The following is an 18,881-nucleotide window of genomic DNA, read 5'->3' as shown; positions in this document are numbered from 1 at the left end:
GGAGACACAATTCCCTGATTAGTGACCTGCAGATGTATATTAAAAAATGACTCATATAAGAATTACATTAAAATTCATAAACACAAAACCTAGTACAGTGTGAGATTTACAAAAGGTTCACAATTTTTAAAACTACTGAATTAAACCAGGAGGAGAAGTATTCCTTGTGGATGATGGTCCCTCCTATCAGAAAGGGACCTGGGAATTTCTTTGGCTCTTCATAATATTTTTACAAGATTATTAAAAGTTTAAAATCCCTAACACAAGAGAAGAAGCCAAGAGCAGAATTCTTCCCCAGCAATCCTCTCTTTACCACCTGATATTCAGAAGCATTTGCTCAGGAGTATTTCTGTTAGCAGCCACTTCTCAGTAATTTCTCAAATGTCTACAGAAGAATTTTAAGTCTCCTCACACGTGGGTTCTCAGTGTCCTCACCCTAAAGGGACAACTAAGTAATATCTAAACTGTTGTCTATGACTCCTTAAGATACTTGTGAATTCAGTCAAAATGTCAAATCATTAGATTTTCAAAGAGGAAAAATGAGAATTAAGTAAGACCAAAAAAAAAAAAAAATGATGCTTCACATAACTGTCTTTCTCTCTTTCCTTCCATTTCTGAACTGACTTTATTTCTCTTCTGGGGCCTTTATAACTGCCCTCTCTGTGGTTTTCTCAACCATTTTCCAACATACTGTGTCATTATTGCTTTCCTGCCCCAGATTATAACTAACACAGGCGAAAAGCTACGTTGTTTTTCTAAATACCTTCTTTCGTAGAGAGTATCTGATAGAAAATGGCTGATGAATAATAGTTATTTACTGAATCTGTAATAAAAGAGTGAGAAGTAGGCATGGTGTCAATGGATATGGGATAGAGCACTAAAGAACAGAAAGAGGAACTGTAAGACAGGGGAAGTAGAAAGGGGTGGGATTTCAAAAAAAAGTGGCAGTAATGTTATCCTTTCCTTATGTTACTAAGTTGGTATGGGAAAAAGAAAAGGTGTGCATGCATGCTAATAGTCATTCATTCAACAACATAGTGGAGGATTTTACATTTCTTCACGGTTTTGCATTTTATCACTTGCATTGAGATTTATTTAGCAAAGTTTACTGCGTTAGAGTTAGATTTGCATGGAATTAAGAAATTTGTATCTCTCAAAATGTAAGTGGTCTCTGTGTGGTTTGTATACGTACACCCAGGTATGGTCATTCCTCAGTATTCATGGATTCCCTATTTACAAATTGCCTATTTGCTAAAATTTCTTGCTAATGCCAAGATCAATACTTCTGGCACTTTTGCAGTCCTTCACAGACATGCGGAGAGTGGTAAAAATTTGGGTCAGCGGTTCTGAACGCTCTCAGCTGAGGCCTGACAAGTCGATCCTTTGCTTCGTGTTTCAGCTCTCATAGTATAAACAAGTATCTTTTATTGTAGTCTGTTTAGTGCTATGTTTTTTTGTGTTTTTGTGTTCTTGTTTTTGATTTTATCATTTAAAATGGCCCCCAAGTATAGAGCTGAGGTGCTGAAGTGTTCCTAAGTGCAAGACTGTCAGGGACCTTACAGAGAAAATACGTGCATTAAACAAGCTTTCTTCAGGTATTCAGAATCAATGATATATATATATTAAATAAGGTATCATTAAACATAAACACACATCAAACAAGAATATGTATTGATCAGTAAATGAAAATGCTGTGACCTCTCAGGAACCTAACCTTGTAATTCCCTAGGAGCAGTGTTTTGGTATTTGCTACTTTAGTGTTCACATCGACTTTATAGAACATAGCTACGGTAGATAACAAGAATCAACTGTACTCATTAATTAATGACCTACATTAAAGACAGAAATCTGAAATCATGTATCAAAGTTTAAACAAAAGGCAGATTCAAAAATTGGTCAGAAAGATTTTGAAAATTAAAAACAATAAAGAACTGCTCAACTTTCTTCTCTTTTTGATATTAGCATTGGTTAATTGTTAACTTCAGGAAAAAAAAGCTTGGCCGGAAGCAACCAGTTATACTGTGATATGAAAGACAACCTTATAACATGACTTTAGTATTTCTAAAGGGTGAAAGGAGCTTTAAAAAATTGTATTTTGGGATAATCTATTCTTTAGAAATAGTGGTCCATATTATTTTTTTAATGTGAGAAGTATCTTTAAAGGGGAAAATCACTCTTATGGAAAAGGGCAAGTTTACAAAATACCATTAAAGCTGAATTTACATGACATTTTTCTTTAACTAGGCTCATGTGTATTAAGAAATTAGTATAATTTATAATGAAGTATTTAGCACCTTCCTTTTATAAGTAAAAGGAACTATGGTATACACAACCAACTGTGGCTCAGCTTAAGAAATAAAACATCACGAATATATTAATGTTACCAATTACCATTACAAAGTACAGTCCCCTCTTTCCCTACCTACTTACCTACCTACCCTTTGCAGAAAATGATCCCTGTTGATGTGAGGTTTTTCATTCTCATGTATGTAAAGCTATTTCTTACATTCCATATTTTTGGCCCACTTAATAACTTTTATAACTCATAATGAAAAAAAAACAACAAGGATGGCAAGTCTAAAATGCATATGCTTTAAAACTTATCAAAAACTTAAGATGAAATTACCATAGCCTGCTGCAGAGAGAAAACTAATACAGTCAAGGGAAAAAGAAAGAAAGGACTCATTTTATATATAAAGGTCACTAAAATGAATGTCAAGTTCTTGTTAAGGTGACTAGTCATTGTGCTGCCATGTATACTAGTAAAGCAATAAAAAAAAAATCATGGAAAAATAGAACATAAACTTGTAAGAAACTATTACCACCTTCTAAACTTCAAAAATAAAAATATTCTCTTGCTGGCTGACCTTATTTAATACAAATTAATTTCTTCAGCATATGTACTATCTTGCTACCTTAACTTTGTGAAAAACAAATATAAATTGGGAAGTCCTATAAACAAGTGAATCCCACAGCCTTCCTGTGGAGGTGACATTCATGACAGGGGAAGGTGGTGGTAAGGGAGCATTCTGGTGATTACTGAGGATGATTCATTTGGTTAGTATATTAAGCACTGGCACAATCAACTCCTTTTTAAATAAGCTGGGATTTGTATCTTTTCTCATAGAGCTGATCTACTACCTTGAAGGGAGATAGTTAAATATTTGAAAGAGACTAAGAAACTTCCTTTTGGATTAGAATGTTCCTTACCTGGCCATGCTCTGTCCTAGCGCCAGGGCTAAACCAATGGCTGCAGAGGAAAGAGAAAAGGAGTTAGCATGAACCTAACTAAAAGCACATGCTCTCACGTGATCAGTCTGCATGTGCTTTAAGAAATGTATTCGCCACCAGCAACGGAGCCTTAAATATGCTTTATTTTAATGGATGTTTCATGTAATTCTAGACTTACACCAATTTTGACAGAATTGTAAGAGTGCTCATAACCAGTAATTTTCAATTTAATAAGCAAACTCAGAATTACATTTCCATTTAATGATGCTAACATAAACTGCTGGGACTGTATTCATTTTATGAATCAATTCTGGTTATAAAATCTTCAAATGCTATCATTTACCACAACTTAATTATAGCATCGTTACAACAAATTATGACCTTTGGATTGCTGGAGTTTTAAAAAACATTAAAAATACCAGAATATTATATCCTCTGGCTATGCCCCCAGGAACAATCACACAAAGCATCAGCTGGAGGTAGGTACCTTGAACCTGTTCCTTCCATTGTGATAACAACATGGGTTGGCTGAGAACAAGTTCAACAACAACATTCAAAATACAGAAGTCGCTGCACAGTTGACACCTTCCCTTGTCGTGTTGTCCTTGCCCTGGATGACCCACCCACATTGCTTCAGCTGCTCCTTGGATCCTCAGTAGTGACCCATCTGGGGATACCTTTCCAACTTCACAACTGGGGAGTTGTGATTAGCTGTGTGCCTAGTCCTTTGGCAGTATTCTGCATCAAAATGACCCGTAAACATCAAGGAATAGGAAATAGGAACACTGTGGCAAATAAATCACTAAAAGCCCACAGAGAATGATACCAATGTTATTATTAATGCTATTTGTTTTTTCAAGAACAATAATATTGAGTACTTCTATTTACCAAGCACTCTTCTGACACATGACAGTGTATTATTTCCTATCCTCATTAAAATCTTACAAGGTTATTCTCATATTCCAGGTGCAGAAATGAGGCACAGACATTAGGCTATTTGCCAACAGTGTGCATCCATCATACCATACTGCAGAGGGACAAGACACATTAAAAGGGCAGATTTCCCAAGACTTCTATGTAATCTCTAGCCTCTGTGGTACTAACACCTGGGAATAAACAGCCTCTACATTAATAGGATTTGTCTCTGCTCCTACTGGAACACTTCTCAAGCTCACAGAAACGGTGATGCTCTTTGGCAAGTCACATTCTACCTTGATGTGGAATGGACACTTTTGGTATCTGTAAATGACATCTCGATTAATTACCAACTAGAAACAAACTGTTTACTGCAGTTACCCAGACAACTTGACTAATATATTTCCCCCCTGCTATGACCAATGTATGATTTACTAAATCATGATGTGTAAGTGATCCATTCAGAGTTCAAGACAGAAGAGCAGATTTAATAGAACAGAAAAAAAAATCATTGATATGTTTTCAGATTACACATTATAATTAACTTTTGAGAAACAACCACTCTTTGTGTTTTAGTATCGTATCAAAGAATATCCACAATGATCTGAAATGAAAAGGCTATTAAAATACTCCTTCCTTTTCTTATCTACTACGTATCTGTGTGAGGCTGGATTTTCTTCATATGCTTCAACCAAAACATCTCACTACAGGTTAAAAGGGGAAGCAGCAATGAATCCAAGCTGTCATCTATTAAGCCAGACATTGAAGTGATTGGTGCAAACAGTGGCACGTTCTAATTTTTGGGGCAAAAAATGTCATTAGTTTTCATAAAAATATGCTATTTATGTTAACATGTAATGGGCTTACTATATATTTATATAGACATATTTTTTAGAGAGAGTGTGCATGTGCATGCACACGTGCATATGTGCACAAGAGTGGGGGTGGGGAGGGACAGAGGGAGAGGGGGAGGGAGAGGGAGGGAGAGAATCTTAACCAGCCCAACACAGGGCTCAATCTCACGATCCTGAAATCTTGACCTGAGCCGAAATCAAGAGTTGGACGCTTAACCGACTGAGCCACCCAGGCACCCCTGGGCTTACTATGTTTTTTAACAAATACATAAATACCACTAATACTCTTTTTGTTACAAAACGAGTCTTCATCTAGCTAGTTCACTAGCCCAGTGAATGGCAGCACCAACCTTCCAATGGACAACTAAACTCAGCTTGGACACCTTTCTTTTTCATACTCAAACCATCAGCAAGTTACAACTTTTCTTGTACCTACTAACTTGAATCCATTTATCATACTGCAGAGCTAGAGTGATGTTTTGAAGTTCAAATTCTGAATATTTAGTTATCCACACCCTTACCTCAAGCAAACAAATAAACAAACGGAAACTGAAGTCTGACGGGGCTTTCCACTGCTTTTCACTGCTCTTAGGAGAAAGAATCCCTAAATAGCCCACCAGGCTTAGCATCATCAGTCCTTGCTTACTTTCCTCCTGTCTCACCGAATACTCCCTCTTTCACATTCTGTGCTTACTCACTAGCATTCCTTTCATTGTCTGAACACAGTTATTCTCTCTGCTTGAAATGCTCTTCTCGTCACTATTCCCTTAATTCTTGGGGGTTTCATCTCAGGCTGTGGTCCTCAAGGAAGCCTTCCTTATCTCCATGTCTAGTTCAAATTCTTTTTTTAAAAGTTCTCTGAGAGTTTCCACTTGGGTGGCGCAGTCAGGTAAGCCTCCGACTCTTGGTTTTGGCTCAGGTCACGATCTCATGGTTGTGAGATCAACCCCCACGGTGGGCTCTGTGCTCAACACTGAGTCTGCTTGAGAGTCTCTCCCTCTCCCCCTGCCTCTCCCACTCGCACTCTCTGTCTCTCTCTCTACAATAAATAATAAATCTTTATTTAAAAAAGTTCTCTTTTAGAGTACTTAGCTCACTATATAATAATGCATTTGTGTGTCAGTATATAAACACACACTTATGTGTGTGTCTATTTTCTCTATTAGGGTGCACCGTGAGAACAGCGATGCTGTCTTGTTCATTACTAGAGACCGAGCACTCAGCACATAGTAGGCCCTCACAGATATTTTCTGAATGGATGGATAAATGAATGACTTGAGATATAGGGCAGAGTTTTAACAACTAGAGGCACCAAGTGATTCTACGAAATGAGAAGAATAACAGCACTGGCTTAGGTGGTCTTCCAGATTCTCTTGGGGTCTCATGTTCTGTGGACCAGATGACCAGGATGTAAAGACACTCCTCATTCATTCATTTTTTTCCTATGAAACAAAAAGTCAATTCTAAAACTATGCTTCAACTATGCTCAAGGGAGCCTTCATTTCTTTCATTAACCTGCAAAAGTAAATCCAGGAGGTTCAGACTGGTGTGCTTGCTAAATCATGGGTTTTAGAATCTGAAAGATCTAAGTTTGAACACAGGCATTGGCACTTACTAGCTAGGTGAACTGTGACAAATTACTTTCATTTTCTGAGTGTGGGTGCAACACTGGGATTTAGAGGAAAAATATTTATTTCGTTATTCAGATGATCAAAATGTATTTCTCAGATATATTTGGTCTTATTCCATGGTTCCTGGCTCACAGCTCCCAAAACCCTTGGCATTTCCCAAGGGTTGAGAGTGACACATTGTTATGTTAATGAGTGGCTTCTGGACTTTACCTGAGGCTGGCTGGGAGCTAGTTGCCAGGGGAGCCAACTAGGTGATTAGGGGGTTGGATTTTTCAGTCCCAATTCCTGACCTCTGGGGAGGGGAGAGGGCTGGAGGTTGAATCAATCCCCAAGGCCAGTGATTTAATCAATCATGCCTATGTAATAAAGCCTCCATAACAATCCAAAAAGGCAAGGTTCGAAAAGTTTCCAGATAGGAGAAGAGGTGAAGATGCAGGGACAGTGGCATTTATCTGGATAGGACGTGAAAGCTCCACACCCCCTCTCCCATACCTGGCTGTGTGTATCTCTTCCATCTGGCTGTTGCTGAGTTATATTCTTTTATAATAAACTGGTAATCTAGTAAATAAAACATTTCTCTGAATTCTGTGAGCAAATTAAATAAACTCAAGGAGGGTGATAGGATGTGGGGACCTCTGATTTATAGCCGAAGTCCAACTGGTGTCCTAAGTTGGAGGCAGTTGATGGAACCTCCAGTTTGTATCTGGTGGGTCAGAAGCACAGGTAACAGCCTGGGCTTGGCAGGGGCATCCGGAGATGTGGGGCGTTAGGGGGCAGGGCAGTCTCGCAGGACTCAACCCACAACCCACGACTTGTGCCATCTGATGCTAGCTCTGGGTACCGAGTGGCAAAACTGAGTTGAAGCAGGACAGCCAGCTGGTGTCCTGGACACTCGCTTGTTGTCATGAGGAAAAGCCAGTGTCAGAAATGAAGCGTTCTGTGTGAATGTTAAAGAAGACACATAGGAGGGGCATGTAGGTGCTTCAGTAGGTTAAATGTCTGCCCTCGGCTCAGGTCATGATCCCAGGGTTCTGGGACTGGGCCCCACATCGGGCTCTCTGCTTGGGGGGAAGCCTGCTTCTACCCCTCCTTCCTGCTCGTGCTCTCTCTTGCTATCTCTGTCTCTCTCTCTAATAAATAAAATCTTAAAAAAAAAAAGACATATAGGAGAGGAAAAAGTAGGAGGGAAAAATCTGAGTGTTTCCATTATATTTGGCTTCTTCCTCATCTATACAATAAAATTAATCCCACTTCTCTTATAGCCTTGGGAAGCTTAAACAAGGCTAAGAACCTGGAATAGAGGAGGTGTTTAGAATAAATATTCATTTTCTTCTCCTAGAGTACACAGTGGAATACAGTAATATGTGAACTTTTATTCTGTGAATTTCTGTAATAACTTACCTATTTATTCCCAATTGTCAGTAGATACACTAGTGTTCATGCGTAATATTTACAGGTTCCCCCAACAGTTTTAGCATGTTATCATACATAATAGATGCTGATTACACTGTTGTTTTTTTTTTTTAATTGACTTTTGGTTGAGTAGAATATACCATGTGACTTTCCAAAAGTCAAATTAGCTATAAAATGGGGGTGTTATGTCTGCTTCAGGGAGGCAGTAAAAACACTGGAGTGGTGTGTATGAAAATACTCTGGAAAATACAATATACTATCCAAATAAAACATTATCATCATCATCATCATCATCATCATCATCCTAAAATGTTTTACACCTAGTTTAATAATTTTTCTGTATTTTACATAAGTATCTTATAAAAATGTCTTATATAAAAGACTGTTCCTATCCTTATTCCAGAGATAAAAATTAAGATACTTATAAGCTAAAATGACTTCCCAAGGGAATCACAGTAAATCAGAGGAGGAATTGATCCAGTATATTTTATTTATCTCAATCTGAAGTTAAAGCCACTTTTACTTTTATAAAGCAATAGATGTTAAATTTCAAAGTATGAAAGTATTCCCAATGAACTAACCTTTAATCCAGGCAAATCTTGCTTTAAGCAAACTCGATATTTATACAAAAGATAAAATAAAGTGTAAATATTAGCTTTATAAAGGAATTCATCACAGGATTACAGGTAGTTACCCACTTGCATTTAAAATAAGTTTTGATTTACATATAATGCCTCAGGTAAATGTCCTATACTTTAAAATGAAATAAAAGCAAATATAAATATCATTTTAAAAATCAATTAATAGGGCGCCTGGGTGGCTCAGTGTGTTAAGCGTCTGTCTTTGGTTCAGGTCACGATCCCGGGGTCCTGGGATCGAGACCCGCATGGGGCTCCCTGCTCCTTGGGGAGCCTGCTTCTCTCTCTGCCTCTGCCTCTCTCTGTCTCTCATGAATAAATAAAATCTTAAAAAAAATCAATTAATATATCATATTTACTCAATTTAAAAACAGGTATCTCATAAGTGATTGGAAAAAAAGGAAAAATTCTGGAACCATTTAGGGTTAGTATAGAAACGCTGGTAGAGTGAATAGAAAGTTACTGCAAAAATGAAGCTTTCAGTATTTAAAAAAAAATGTAGTCATATGTTAATTTTATTTTCTGCATTTTCATATTTGTATTTTCAGAAAGTCAACAGAATAATTAAACGTGAATTTCAAAACTTAACATGTTATTTCTCAGAAATTCTTCTCTGTCTCTGCTTTAGTTGGATTGAGGTTCTTGTCACTTTTTGTGTACCTTTCTGCAGTTGATGAATATTTCATTTATCTGGGCTAAATATTTTCTATTCAAAGAGACCTAACATATATTAACAACTGGACTATCTATACAATATATATACAATTATATACGATTATACAAAATATAAATATGCGACTATTACATGTTAGGTATTATTTTATTAACAATCACACTTTCATAATTAAGACACTCTGCAAGGCTTCTCAATATCTGCACAGAGCACATCTTATTTTACCTTTAAAACTGAGATTCCATATTCTGAGGTGTGCAGCAAAGTTGGCTGTTCACCAAATTTCTCTAAGTCTTTTTTATAATTGAAGTTATTGTCAAATATAATTTTTATAGAAACTATCCCAACTTTTATTGTTTTTAAAGATTTTATTTATTTATTTGAGAGAGAGAGAGAAAGGATAAGCACACGGAGCGGCAAAGGGAGAAGCAGATTCCCTGCCAAGCAGGGAGCCTGACATGGGGCTCGATCCTAGGATCCTGGTATCATGACCTGAGCTGAAGGCAGACGCTTAACCGACTGAGCCACCCAGGTGCCCCAATCCAAATTTTTATTAACCAACTTCTATGACTCTCATAAACTGAGCTGAAAACTTTCTGTGATGTGTGCTTTTCCACATTGAGTGCCCTGCTGGGCGTTCCTTCTATTAACTCTGAAAACATCCTTTTTCACTTCCCAGCTCAGCAGCCCTGCTTCTTTCGATTGGTCATTTCTAGGCTGCCCTACCCTAAACCTGGTTGACCACACAACCATATAACCACATGGTTTCAAAACTGAAATTCCTAAACATTGTTGTGTTGGAGCCTGTAAAATATTTTTTCCCTTACTCATTAGAATCTGTTTTTAAGCCTGAAATTCTATGAAGTAAAATTATTTTAAGTACTGCTGTATCAGATTGTTTTCGAGGTGACCTTCTAAAGCAAAACACATATCGACTTAGAAGAATCACAGTTAATTGAATGAAAGCAGTACTTGTTGCTTACTTCCAATTAGAAGTTGCTGAATATTTGGTAATTTAATGACTATTTCTAGCCATTCTTTCGGATAAGTTATCACAGCTTTGAGGTAAACTGCAGTAGGGATGACAGGACGATTAGTCTGTGATTTCCCCATGCTTTTGTGCAAGTTATCAGGAAGGGGGTGTGTCTTTCCCTCACTAGCCAGTAGGGGAACTGGATAACCTTGACCCCAGAGCCTATGATTTGATGAGTAAGGCATTGTGCTGCGTGTTGTAAGAAACTTAAAGAAGAACAAGATGAAGTCTCCAACCATGGCAAACTCATGGTCCATACTAGAGTAAATGAAGCATGTATATAGTAACTATATTCTAGAGAATAATGTGATAAATACTATAATCAAGTAGAAATAAAAACGTCAAGGGAGAATACAGAAGGTGCAGAAAATGGCTGGTGGCACTTCTGTGGAAAATACCAAGGATTCCTTAAAGGCTGCATTGCCTCCTGGATAGCCCTGGAAATGCCTACACTTCCAGACTTCCGGTAATGTAAGTAAACTAAACTGCAATTTGTTTAAACCATTATTTGTGGAACTTTCTGTTACTTTTTCCCGCAACCATTCTATACAACACTGGTCTTCAACCATTTTTGTGTACACGTTGTCTGATGCAGTTAAGAAAACACCCTCCTCACATATTTTAGGTAGAAATCTAAAATTTTTCACCATAAATTTAAATATTTGCAAAAGATTAGTTTTCTCTTAATTGTATATATTAATATTTTAGAAGAAAACCATTCCACCACTCTTAAATATACACACTGGAAACCAAGTATCATCACCGATTTGATATCCACCATCAATACATTTGAAAACAAAACAAAACAAAACACCATGAAAACCACTTCTTTAAAAGTTGAAAATTTACCTGGCTTATTTTTGTCCTTGAACTCCATGAATTTTTAATATCACTGTCACATAGAAGTTTATTCTAATGTAATATATTTTTATGCTCGAAAGCCTTTTATCAGTAACCTTGCCATACTCCTCTACCACTATAATGTGTGCCTTATCTATCTATCTATCTATCTAATTTTCTTAAATTTCTGTGACTATAAAACTAGAGTTAATAAATTATTTTGATGAATTTATTGGTCAGTCAACACTGATAACTACTGTTAGTTGATAACAGTTATTTAAGATCTGAAAAAGTTATCATTAGTATTTAATTAATGAAACTAGCATAAATATATTTTGATAGTCCTAAACATAAAATAATACAATTTTATTAGGAATGGCATCATAAAAAATCTTTTCCCCCAAACTAGTTAATGTAGCCATTGATGAATATTACCCTTTAGCATCAATTCTTTTTTTTTTTTTTAAAGATTTTATTTATTTATTCATTAGAGACAGAGAGAGAGAGAGGCAGAGGGAGAAGCAGGCTCCCAAGGAGCAGGGAGCCCGATGCGGGACTCGATCCCAGGACCCTGAGATCATGACCTGAGCCGAAGGCAGACGCTTAACCATCTGAGCCACCCAGGCGCCCTTTTTAGCATCAATTCTATTCATACTTTTTATTTTTATCGATTTGAGTGCTCAGAAACCTTGTTCACATAAATTGGTGAGTGGAAATAAAAAGAATTTGGTTAGAGCAGTCATTTGATTATTGAACTCCTTCAGAGATTTATGCCAAAAATCACACAATGATTTTTAGATTAAGCAGTATTTTTAATAATCTACCAGCTGCTAAAAACAAAGACTTAGAAACTATCTACCTAATTTGCAAAAGGCTTTGTGATTTGGTCATTAGAGTCAATCTGTCAACATCAATATCAGCACAATATTTGGAATGTCCCTCTGTTTGGAATCCAAAAGGATTTTACACTGTGAAGCAATGTACCAAAGTAAGAGTAGGACCGGGGGTGGGGGAGGAAGGGGAGTGTCTTTTTTTTCCAAAGTGAAAGAGAGGCAATTGTGAAAAATAAGAATCAGCAAAATAACCAGGGCTAATGATTTCAAAAAAGAAGGAGGTATATATTTATGCAAAGGAATCTGGAAATTGACTTCCTTAAAACTCTTGGTGACCAGGATTGCCTTGGAAATTATTTGCATATCCTGAGGGTATGAATACCTCGTTTTTTCTATTATGAGACACCGAATGTGGCAGCAAGAGTCAGTTTTATGTATCTGACTTTATAATAGGGAGCAGGTTGAATGAAAGTATGGACTTAATTATCTGGACAAGAAAGTTGGGGAAACTAAACTATGTCCGCACTTACCTCGAAACCTATATAACTTTCTCCTGTTAAAGGAAATGTTAGGAAAATTTCAGATATTGGGTTTCCTCCCCAAGACAATGAAAGAGACAAACTGAGGCAAAATGTGTCAGTTTTAAACTGACTGAGAAAGTGGCTAGTACCCAGAAAGGTACTAACTCAACTGGGACTGGGTGTGTGTGTATGTGTGTGTAGTGCAAATAACTGTGTACTTATTTGTTAGTGTAAAATAAAATTCCCATAAAGCTGTATCCTATGGTGTCTCCCCAAAAGAAACTTGTAGAAGGTCTACAAGGCACCTTCTTCATTTCCTCTACCCAGGTAAGGGGCAGGCCTAAAGAAAGGGATGAAAATACAGATTTGCTAAAACAGGTACATTCAGCCTACAGCTTACAATTCAAGTTTAAGGAAAGACTCATAATTAGGGAACCGCAGGTGGGAAAATCAGGTTTGGAACTCCTATGTGGAAACAGGCATGGACGCTAGACTGAATGGGGCTATGACTACCATGACTAGGGCTCTGGTCTAGATCTCCCTCAGAGTGCCTCTCTGTAGGATTTCTCTGACAAACAGGGTGAACCCGCTTACTAGAGGTTTCTTAAAGACAGGTACCTGCCCTCTGGAGGTCATTTTTTCACATGGCCTCAGGGCAGAAGCCTTTAAGCTAAAAGCTAAGTAAGGATATAGGAAGAACATCAAGGCCAGTAGCCATTTCCACGCAAGGAATTGCAACCATAAACACAACTGAAACCTATTACATTTTTGAAGGAACCCTAACGCCTAAACAAACAACTTGGCCACTTGTGACTTTAGTCTGTGACTTTAAACTCCTGCTGATGTTCACTAACCAGAAAGGGGCTGCTAGGAATGAAGATGGTGACAGAGGAGGCTACTGAACTCCCTCTTTCCATGGACACAGCGATTGTACAGCTACACGTGGAACAATTTTCTCTGAGAGAAATCCAGAAACTAGTTGAGTGACTCCTACATGTTGGGCAGATGAGAAGAAACCCACATTGAAGTAGGTAGGAAAGGCTGAGACACATTCTCACCATAAATCCCACCCTTGGCACTAGGCCATATACTCGGGGGGGAACCCCAAATTCCCAATTTCTCCCCGAGGAGCAAAGGGTTTGGGACACATACCTAGTGTCCCAACTTTCAGGACTCCCACCCTCGGATGGGGCCCCAAAACATCTAGCTCTGAGTGCCAATGGGGTTTGTGTCCATGAGACCTATAGGACTATAGCAAGCAAAGAGGAAGTTCTTAATGGGCATGCGAATACTTACCACAACAAAAGCAGTTCTAAGAGGGAAGTTTACAGTGATAAAATCCTATATTAGGATATTAGGGAAAAAAAAGATCTCAAATAAATAACTTTACACCTTAAGGAACTATAAATAGGAAAACAAAAACAAAAACAAAAACTAAGCCCAAAGCTAGCAGAAAGAATTAGAGTAGAAATAAATGAAATAGAGAAAAAAGATAATAGAACTGGATGAGTGAAACTAAAAGCTAGATTTTGTAAAGATAGAACAGACAAAGCTTTAGCTAGACTAAGAAAAAACAGAGAAAACTCAAATAAATAAAATCAGAAATGAAAAGAAGACATTACAACTGGTAACACAGAAATACTAAGGATCATAAGAAACTACTGTAAACAATGACATGCCAACATATTAGATACTATAGAAATGGATAAATTCCTAGAAATACAGAAGTCTACCAATTTCAAACAATAATTAGAAAATCTGAACAGACTAATTTCTAGTAAGGAGACTGAAGCAGTAATCACAAAACCTCCCAACAAAGAAAAGCCCAGGACCATATGACTTTACTGGTGAATTCTACCAAACACTGAAAGAAGAACTAATAGACAGCCATTGTAGTACACTGAGCTCCACAAACACAGCTCTGGGGCAAGTGAGAGCCAGACAGGCACTGGATGACTTTGTGCCTCATTGAAGAAAAATAAGTAAACATGGGCAAAGAAGGTCCCAAGAAGCTGAGGGGCAAAATTCCATCATATGCATCCCTTGTGCAAACTTTCCAGGAGAAGCACAAGAAGAAGCATCCCGATACTTCAGTTAACTTCTCAGAGTTTTCTAATAAGTGTTCAGAGAGGTAGAAGACCATGTCTTTCAAAATGAAAAAAAAAAAAAATTGGGGCACTTGGGTGGCCCAGTCAGTTAAGCGTCCAACTCTTGGTTTTGGCTCAGGTCATGATCTCAGTGTCAGGAGACTGAGCCCCATGTCAGGCTCTGCACTCAGTGCAGAGTCTGCTTGAAATTCTTTCCCTCCTCCTCTGCTCCTCCTCCAACTTGCATGTGCTCTTTCTCTAAAATAAATAAAATCTTAAAGAAGAAAAAAATTGAAGACATGGCAAAGGTGGAAAAGGCCCATGTTGAAAGAAAAACGAAAACTTATATCCCTCCTTAAGGGGAAACCAAAAGAAGTTCACCCAATGCACCCAAGAGGACTCTTGTGGCCTTTTTCTTGTTTTGTTCTGAGTATCACCCCCAAATCAGCATCCCAGCCTATCCATTGGTGATGCTGCAAAGAAACGGGGACAGAAGTGGAATAACTCTGCAGTAGATGACAAGCAGCTTTATGAAGAGAAGGCTGGAGACAAGTACAAAAAGGAGACTGCTGCCTACGGGAGACAGCAGCTATGGGAGAGCCTGCTGAGGCAAAAAACGGAGTCATCAAGGCTGAAAAATAAACAAAAAAGAAGAGGAAGATGAGGAAGATGAAGAGGAAGAAGATGATGAAGAAGAGGATGATGAATAAGTTGGTTCTAGCACAGGTTTGTTTTTTTTCTTGTCTATAAAGCACTTAACCCCCTTTATACACAACTCATTCCTTTTAAAGAAAAAAACCTGAAATGTAAGGCTGTGTAAGTTATGGTTTTAAACTGTACAGTGTCTTTTTTTGTATGGTTAACATACTACCACATGTGTCTTTAGATAGTCTTGTCCTGGTGGTATTTTCAATACCCACTAACCTTGCCTGGTACAGTCTGGGGGTTGTAAATTGGCATGGAAATTTACAGCAGCTTCTTGTTGGTGCACACCACAAATTTATATATAGGAATGGTACTGTTCTCATTTTCCCTTGTCTCTGAGGCAGCTAATACAAAATAACTGTTCTGTTAACTCAATACCACTCTGTAGTTGCAGAAAAAAAAGAAAAAGAAAAAAAAACCCTGCATTTTTTGTTTTGTTGACATTCTAATGCTTCTAAGCAAATACAATTTTTAAGTTGAAAATAAATAAAAAAGAATTAATACAATATCCTTCTCAAATCTTCCAAAAAATAAAAAAGGAGGGAATACTTCCACACTGCATCATTGTGAGATCAGCATTATATTCTGATACCAAAGCCAGCAGATAAGGACACTACAAGAAAATTATAAGCCAACATCCCGATGAATATAGATGCAAAAATCTTCAACAAAATATTAACAAACCAAAATCATTAAAAGGATAACACATAATGATCAAGTGGAATTTATTCCAGGGATGCAAGGATGATTTAACATCTGCAAATCAATAAATGTGACATACCAAATTAACAAAAAGAAGGATAAAAATCATATGATCATCTCAATGGATGCAGAAAAAGCATCTGACAAAATTTAACATCCTTTCATGATAAAAACTCTGAACAAACTGGTTATAGAAGGAATGTACCCCAGCATAGCAAAGGCCATATATATGACAAGCCCACAGCTAGCGTCATACTCAATGGTGAGAAACTGAAAGCTTTTCCTCTAAGATCAGGAACAAGACAAGGATGCCTCCTCTCAACACTTCAATTCAACTTCGTTTTGGAAGTCCTATCCTAAGCAATTAGTCAAGGAAAAAAAAAGACACCCAAACCAGAAAGGAAAAAGTAAAATTACATCTGCTTGCAAATGACTTGATATATAAATAGAAAACTCTAAAAACTTTATCACAAAAAGCTGTTAGAACTAATAAACAAAATCAGCAAAGTTGCAGAATACAAAATCAAGACACATACATCAGTTGTTTCTACAAAAAAACTATTAGAAAGAGAAATTATGAAAACAATCCCATACATAACAGCATCAAAAATAATAAAATACTTAGGGGGCGCTTGGGTAGCTCAGTCATTAAGCGTCTGCCTTCAGCTCAGGTCATGATCTCCAGGGTCCTGGGATGGAGCCCCACATCGGGCTCCCTGCTCAGTGGGAAGCCTGCTTCTCCCTCTCCCACTCCCCCTGCTTGTGTTCCCTCTCTCTCTGTCAAATAAATAAATAAAATCTTTAAAAAAATAATAAAATACTTAGAAATAAATTCAGTGAAGGAGGTAAAAGATCTGTACACTGAAAACTATAAAATATTAATGAAAGAAATGGAAGAAGGCACAAGTAAATAGAGAGATCTTTTATGTACATGGACTGGAAAAATTAATATTGCTAACATGTCCATACTACCCAAAGGAATCCACAGATTCAATGTAATCATTATAAAAATTCCAATGGCAGTTTTCACATAAAGAAAAACAATCCTAAAATTTGTATGGAGCCCCAAAGACCCCAAATAACCAAAGCGGTCTTGATAAGGAATAAAGCTAGAGGCATTACACTTCCTGGTTCAAACTATATTACAAAGCCATCATCATCAAAACAGTATGTAACTGGCTAAAAACAGACACAAAAGTCAATGGAACAGAATAGAGAGCCCAGAAATAAACCCATGCATATACAGTCAGTTAATTTTGACAAAGGAGTCAAGAATATAAACTGGGGAAGGATAGTTTGTTCAGTAAATGGTTCGGGAAAACTGAACAGCCAACTTGCAAAAGAATGAAAATGGAGCCCTATTGTATGCCATACCCAAATATCAACTTAAAATGGATCAAAGAGTTGAACACAAGATCTGAAATCCTAAGACTCCTGGAAGAAAACAGGAAGTAATAAACTCCTTGAAATTGATCCTGGCAATGATCTTTTTGGATCTGACACCAAAGCAAAGACAATGAAAGCAAAAATAAACAAGTGGGACTACATCTAACTAAAGTTTCTGCACAGCAAAGGAAACCACTGACAAGATAAAAAGGCAACCTATGGAATGGAAGAAAATATTTGCAAACAACGTATCTGATAAGGCGTTAATATCCAAAATATATAGGATACTTGTATAACTCAAAGCAAAAGTAGGCAAAGGGCCCGAAGAGATATTTTCCCAAATATTTTTACCATTTTCCCAAATACTTGCAAGAGCAAAATCCCAGGCTATAGGGGACAGTGAAGTAGAGGTCATATTCAGGAAAGAGAGGCAGACCAGAGAGCTGGACCATTATCTATGAGGGAGAGATAATGGTAAGGTGGAAAGGTAATGAGCCAGATAGTGGAGAGTGTCTAATAATATGCTGACGAGGCTTCTTCATTGTCAAGAGGCAATACTGGGGGTTTATAAGTAGGGAATAAAAGAATCGGAACTGAACTTAAGTAGTAGAAGTAAGTAGTATGTACTCAAATAGTGAGAAAACAGAGACAGAGGGCATCTGGGTGGCTCAGTTGGTTAAGTGTCTGCCTTTGGCTCGGGTCATGATCCCGGGGTCCTGGGATCAAGTCTCCCATCGGGCTCCCCCTGCTCAGCGGGGATCCTGCTTCTCCCTCTCCCTCTGCCTGCCACTCCCCCTGCTTGTGCTCTCTCTCTCTCTCTGTCAGATAAATAAAAATCTTTATAAAAACAGAAAACGGAGGCAGAAAGATTCCCTAGGATCCTATAGTAATATAAAAGATAAAAGAGCTTATTTAAAATAATGAGGCAGGAAGTGGAAAAGATGGGGCGAGCATGAGATACTGAAGAGACTGGACTGGACTGGCAGCATGTAGGGTGTGAGGTAGTAAGATGATTCCATTTTAGTCATGACTGTGGACAGAATGGTACTCAAACACATTAGGGTAACTAAGGAAACTCTAAAAATAGTGGCATCTGAGTTCCAACTGCAGAGAATCTTATTTAAGTGATTAAGAACCACTGGGGAGATTGGTGAGGAAGGGACATTAGGAGAATACCATGAAGGTCATACCTGCTATTTTGGGAAGTAATACGCAGTTGACAGTATCCAATTGGTCCCATTTTAAATTCATACTTTCATGTTTTCAATCACCCAGTAACTATTCACGGCCCACAGGGCACTGTTAGGACAGGACTACAATAGTGATAAAGAGATCTGTCTGTCCTCAGTGCATTTACAATCATTACCAAATACGATTTTTGGTTTGAAAACAGCTCTACATCTACTTGCTAGAGTTCTT

General features: G+C 37.6%; 1 protein-coding gene and 1 pseudogene across 2 annotated transcripts in view; one reads left to right on the top strand and one right to left on the bottom strand.

The window, feature by feature from the left end:
• GPATCH2 (G-patch domain containing 2) overlaps positions 1 to 18,881 on the bottom strand; it is a 170,620-nt gene that overhangs the window by 44,336 nt on the left and 107,403 nt on the right. For both annotated transcript variants that reach the window (XM_021698396.1, XM_021698397.1), the window contains exon 7: positions 3,211 to 3,250. In XM_021698396.1, the coding sequence (XP_021554071.1) occupies positions 3,211 to 3,250 (40 nt within the window). The remainder of the gene's footprint in view (positions 1 to 3,210; positions 3,251 to 18,881) is intronic.
• Positions 14,571 to 15,379, top strand: LOC110588114 (annotated as a pseudogene).

Source organism: Neomonachus schauinslandi, chromosome 6 (genome assembly GCF_002201575.2).
Source record: "Neomonachus schauinslandi chromosome 6, ASM220157v2, whole genome shotgun sequence".
Classification (NCBI taxonomy): domain Eukaryota; kingdom Metazoa; phylum Chordata; class Mammalia; order Carnivora; family Phocidae; genus Neomonachus; species Neomonachus schauinslandi.
Note: the sequence above shows the minus strand (reverse complement) of the source record. Positions and strands in the feature narration are given on the sequence as shown.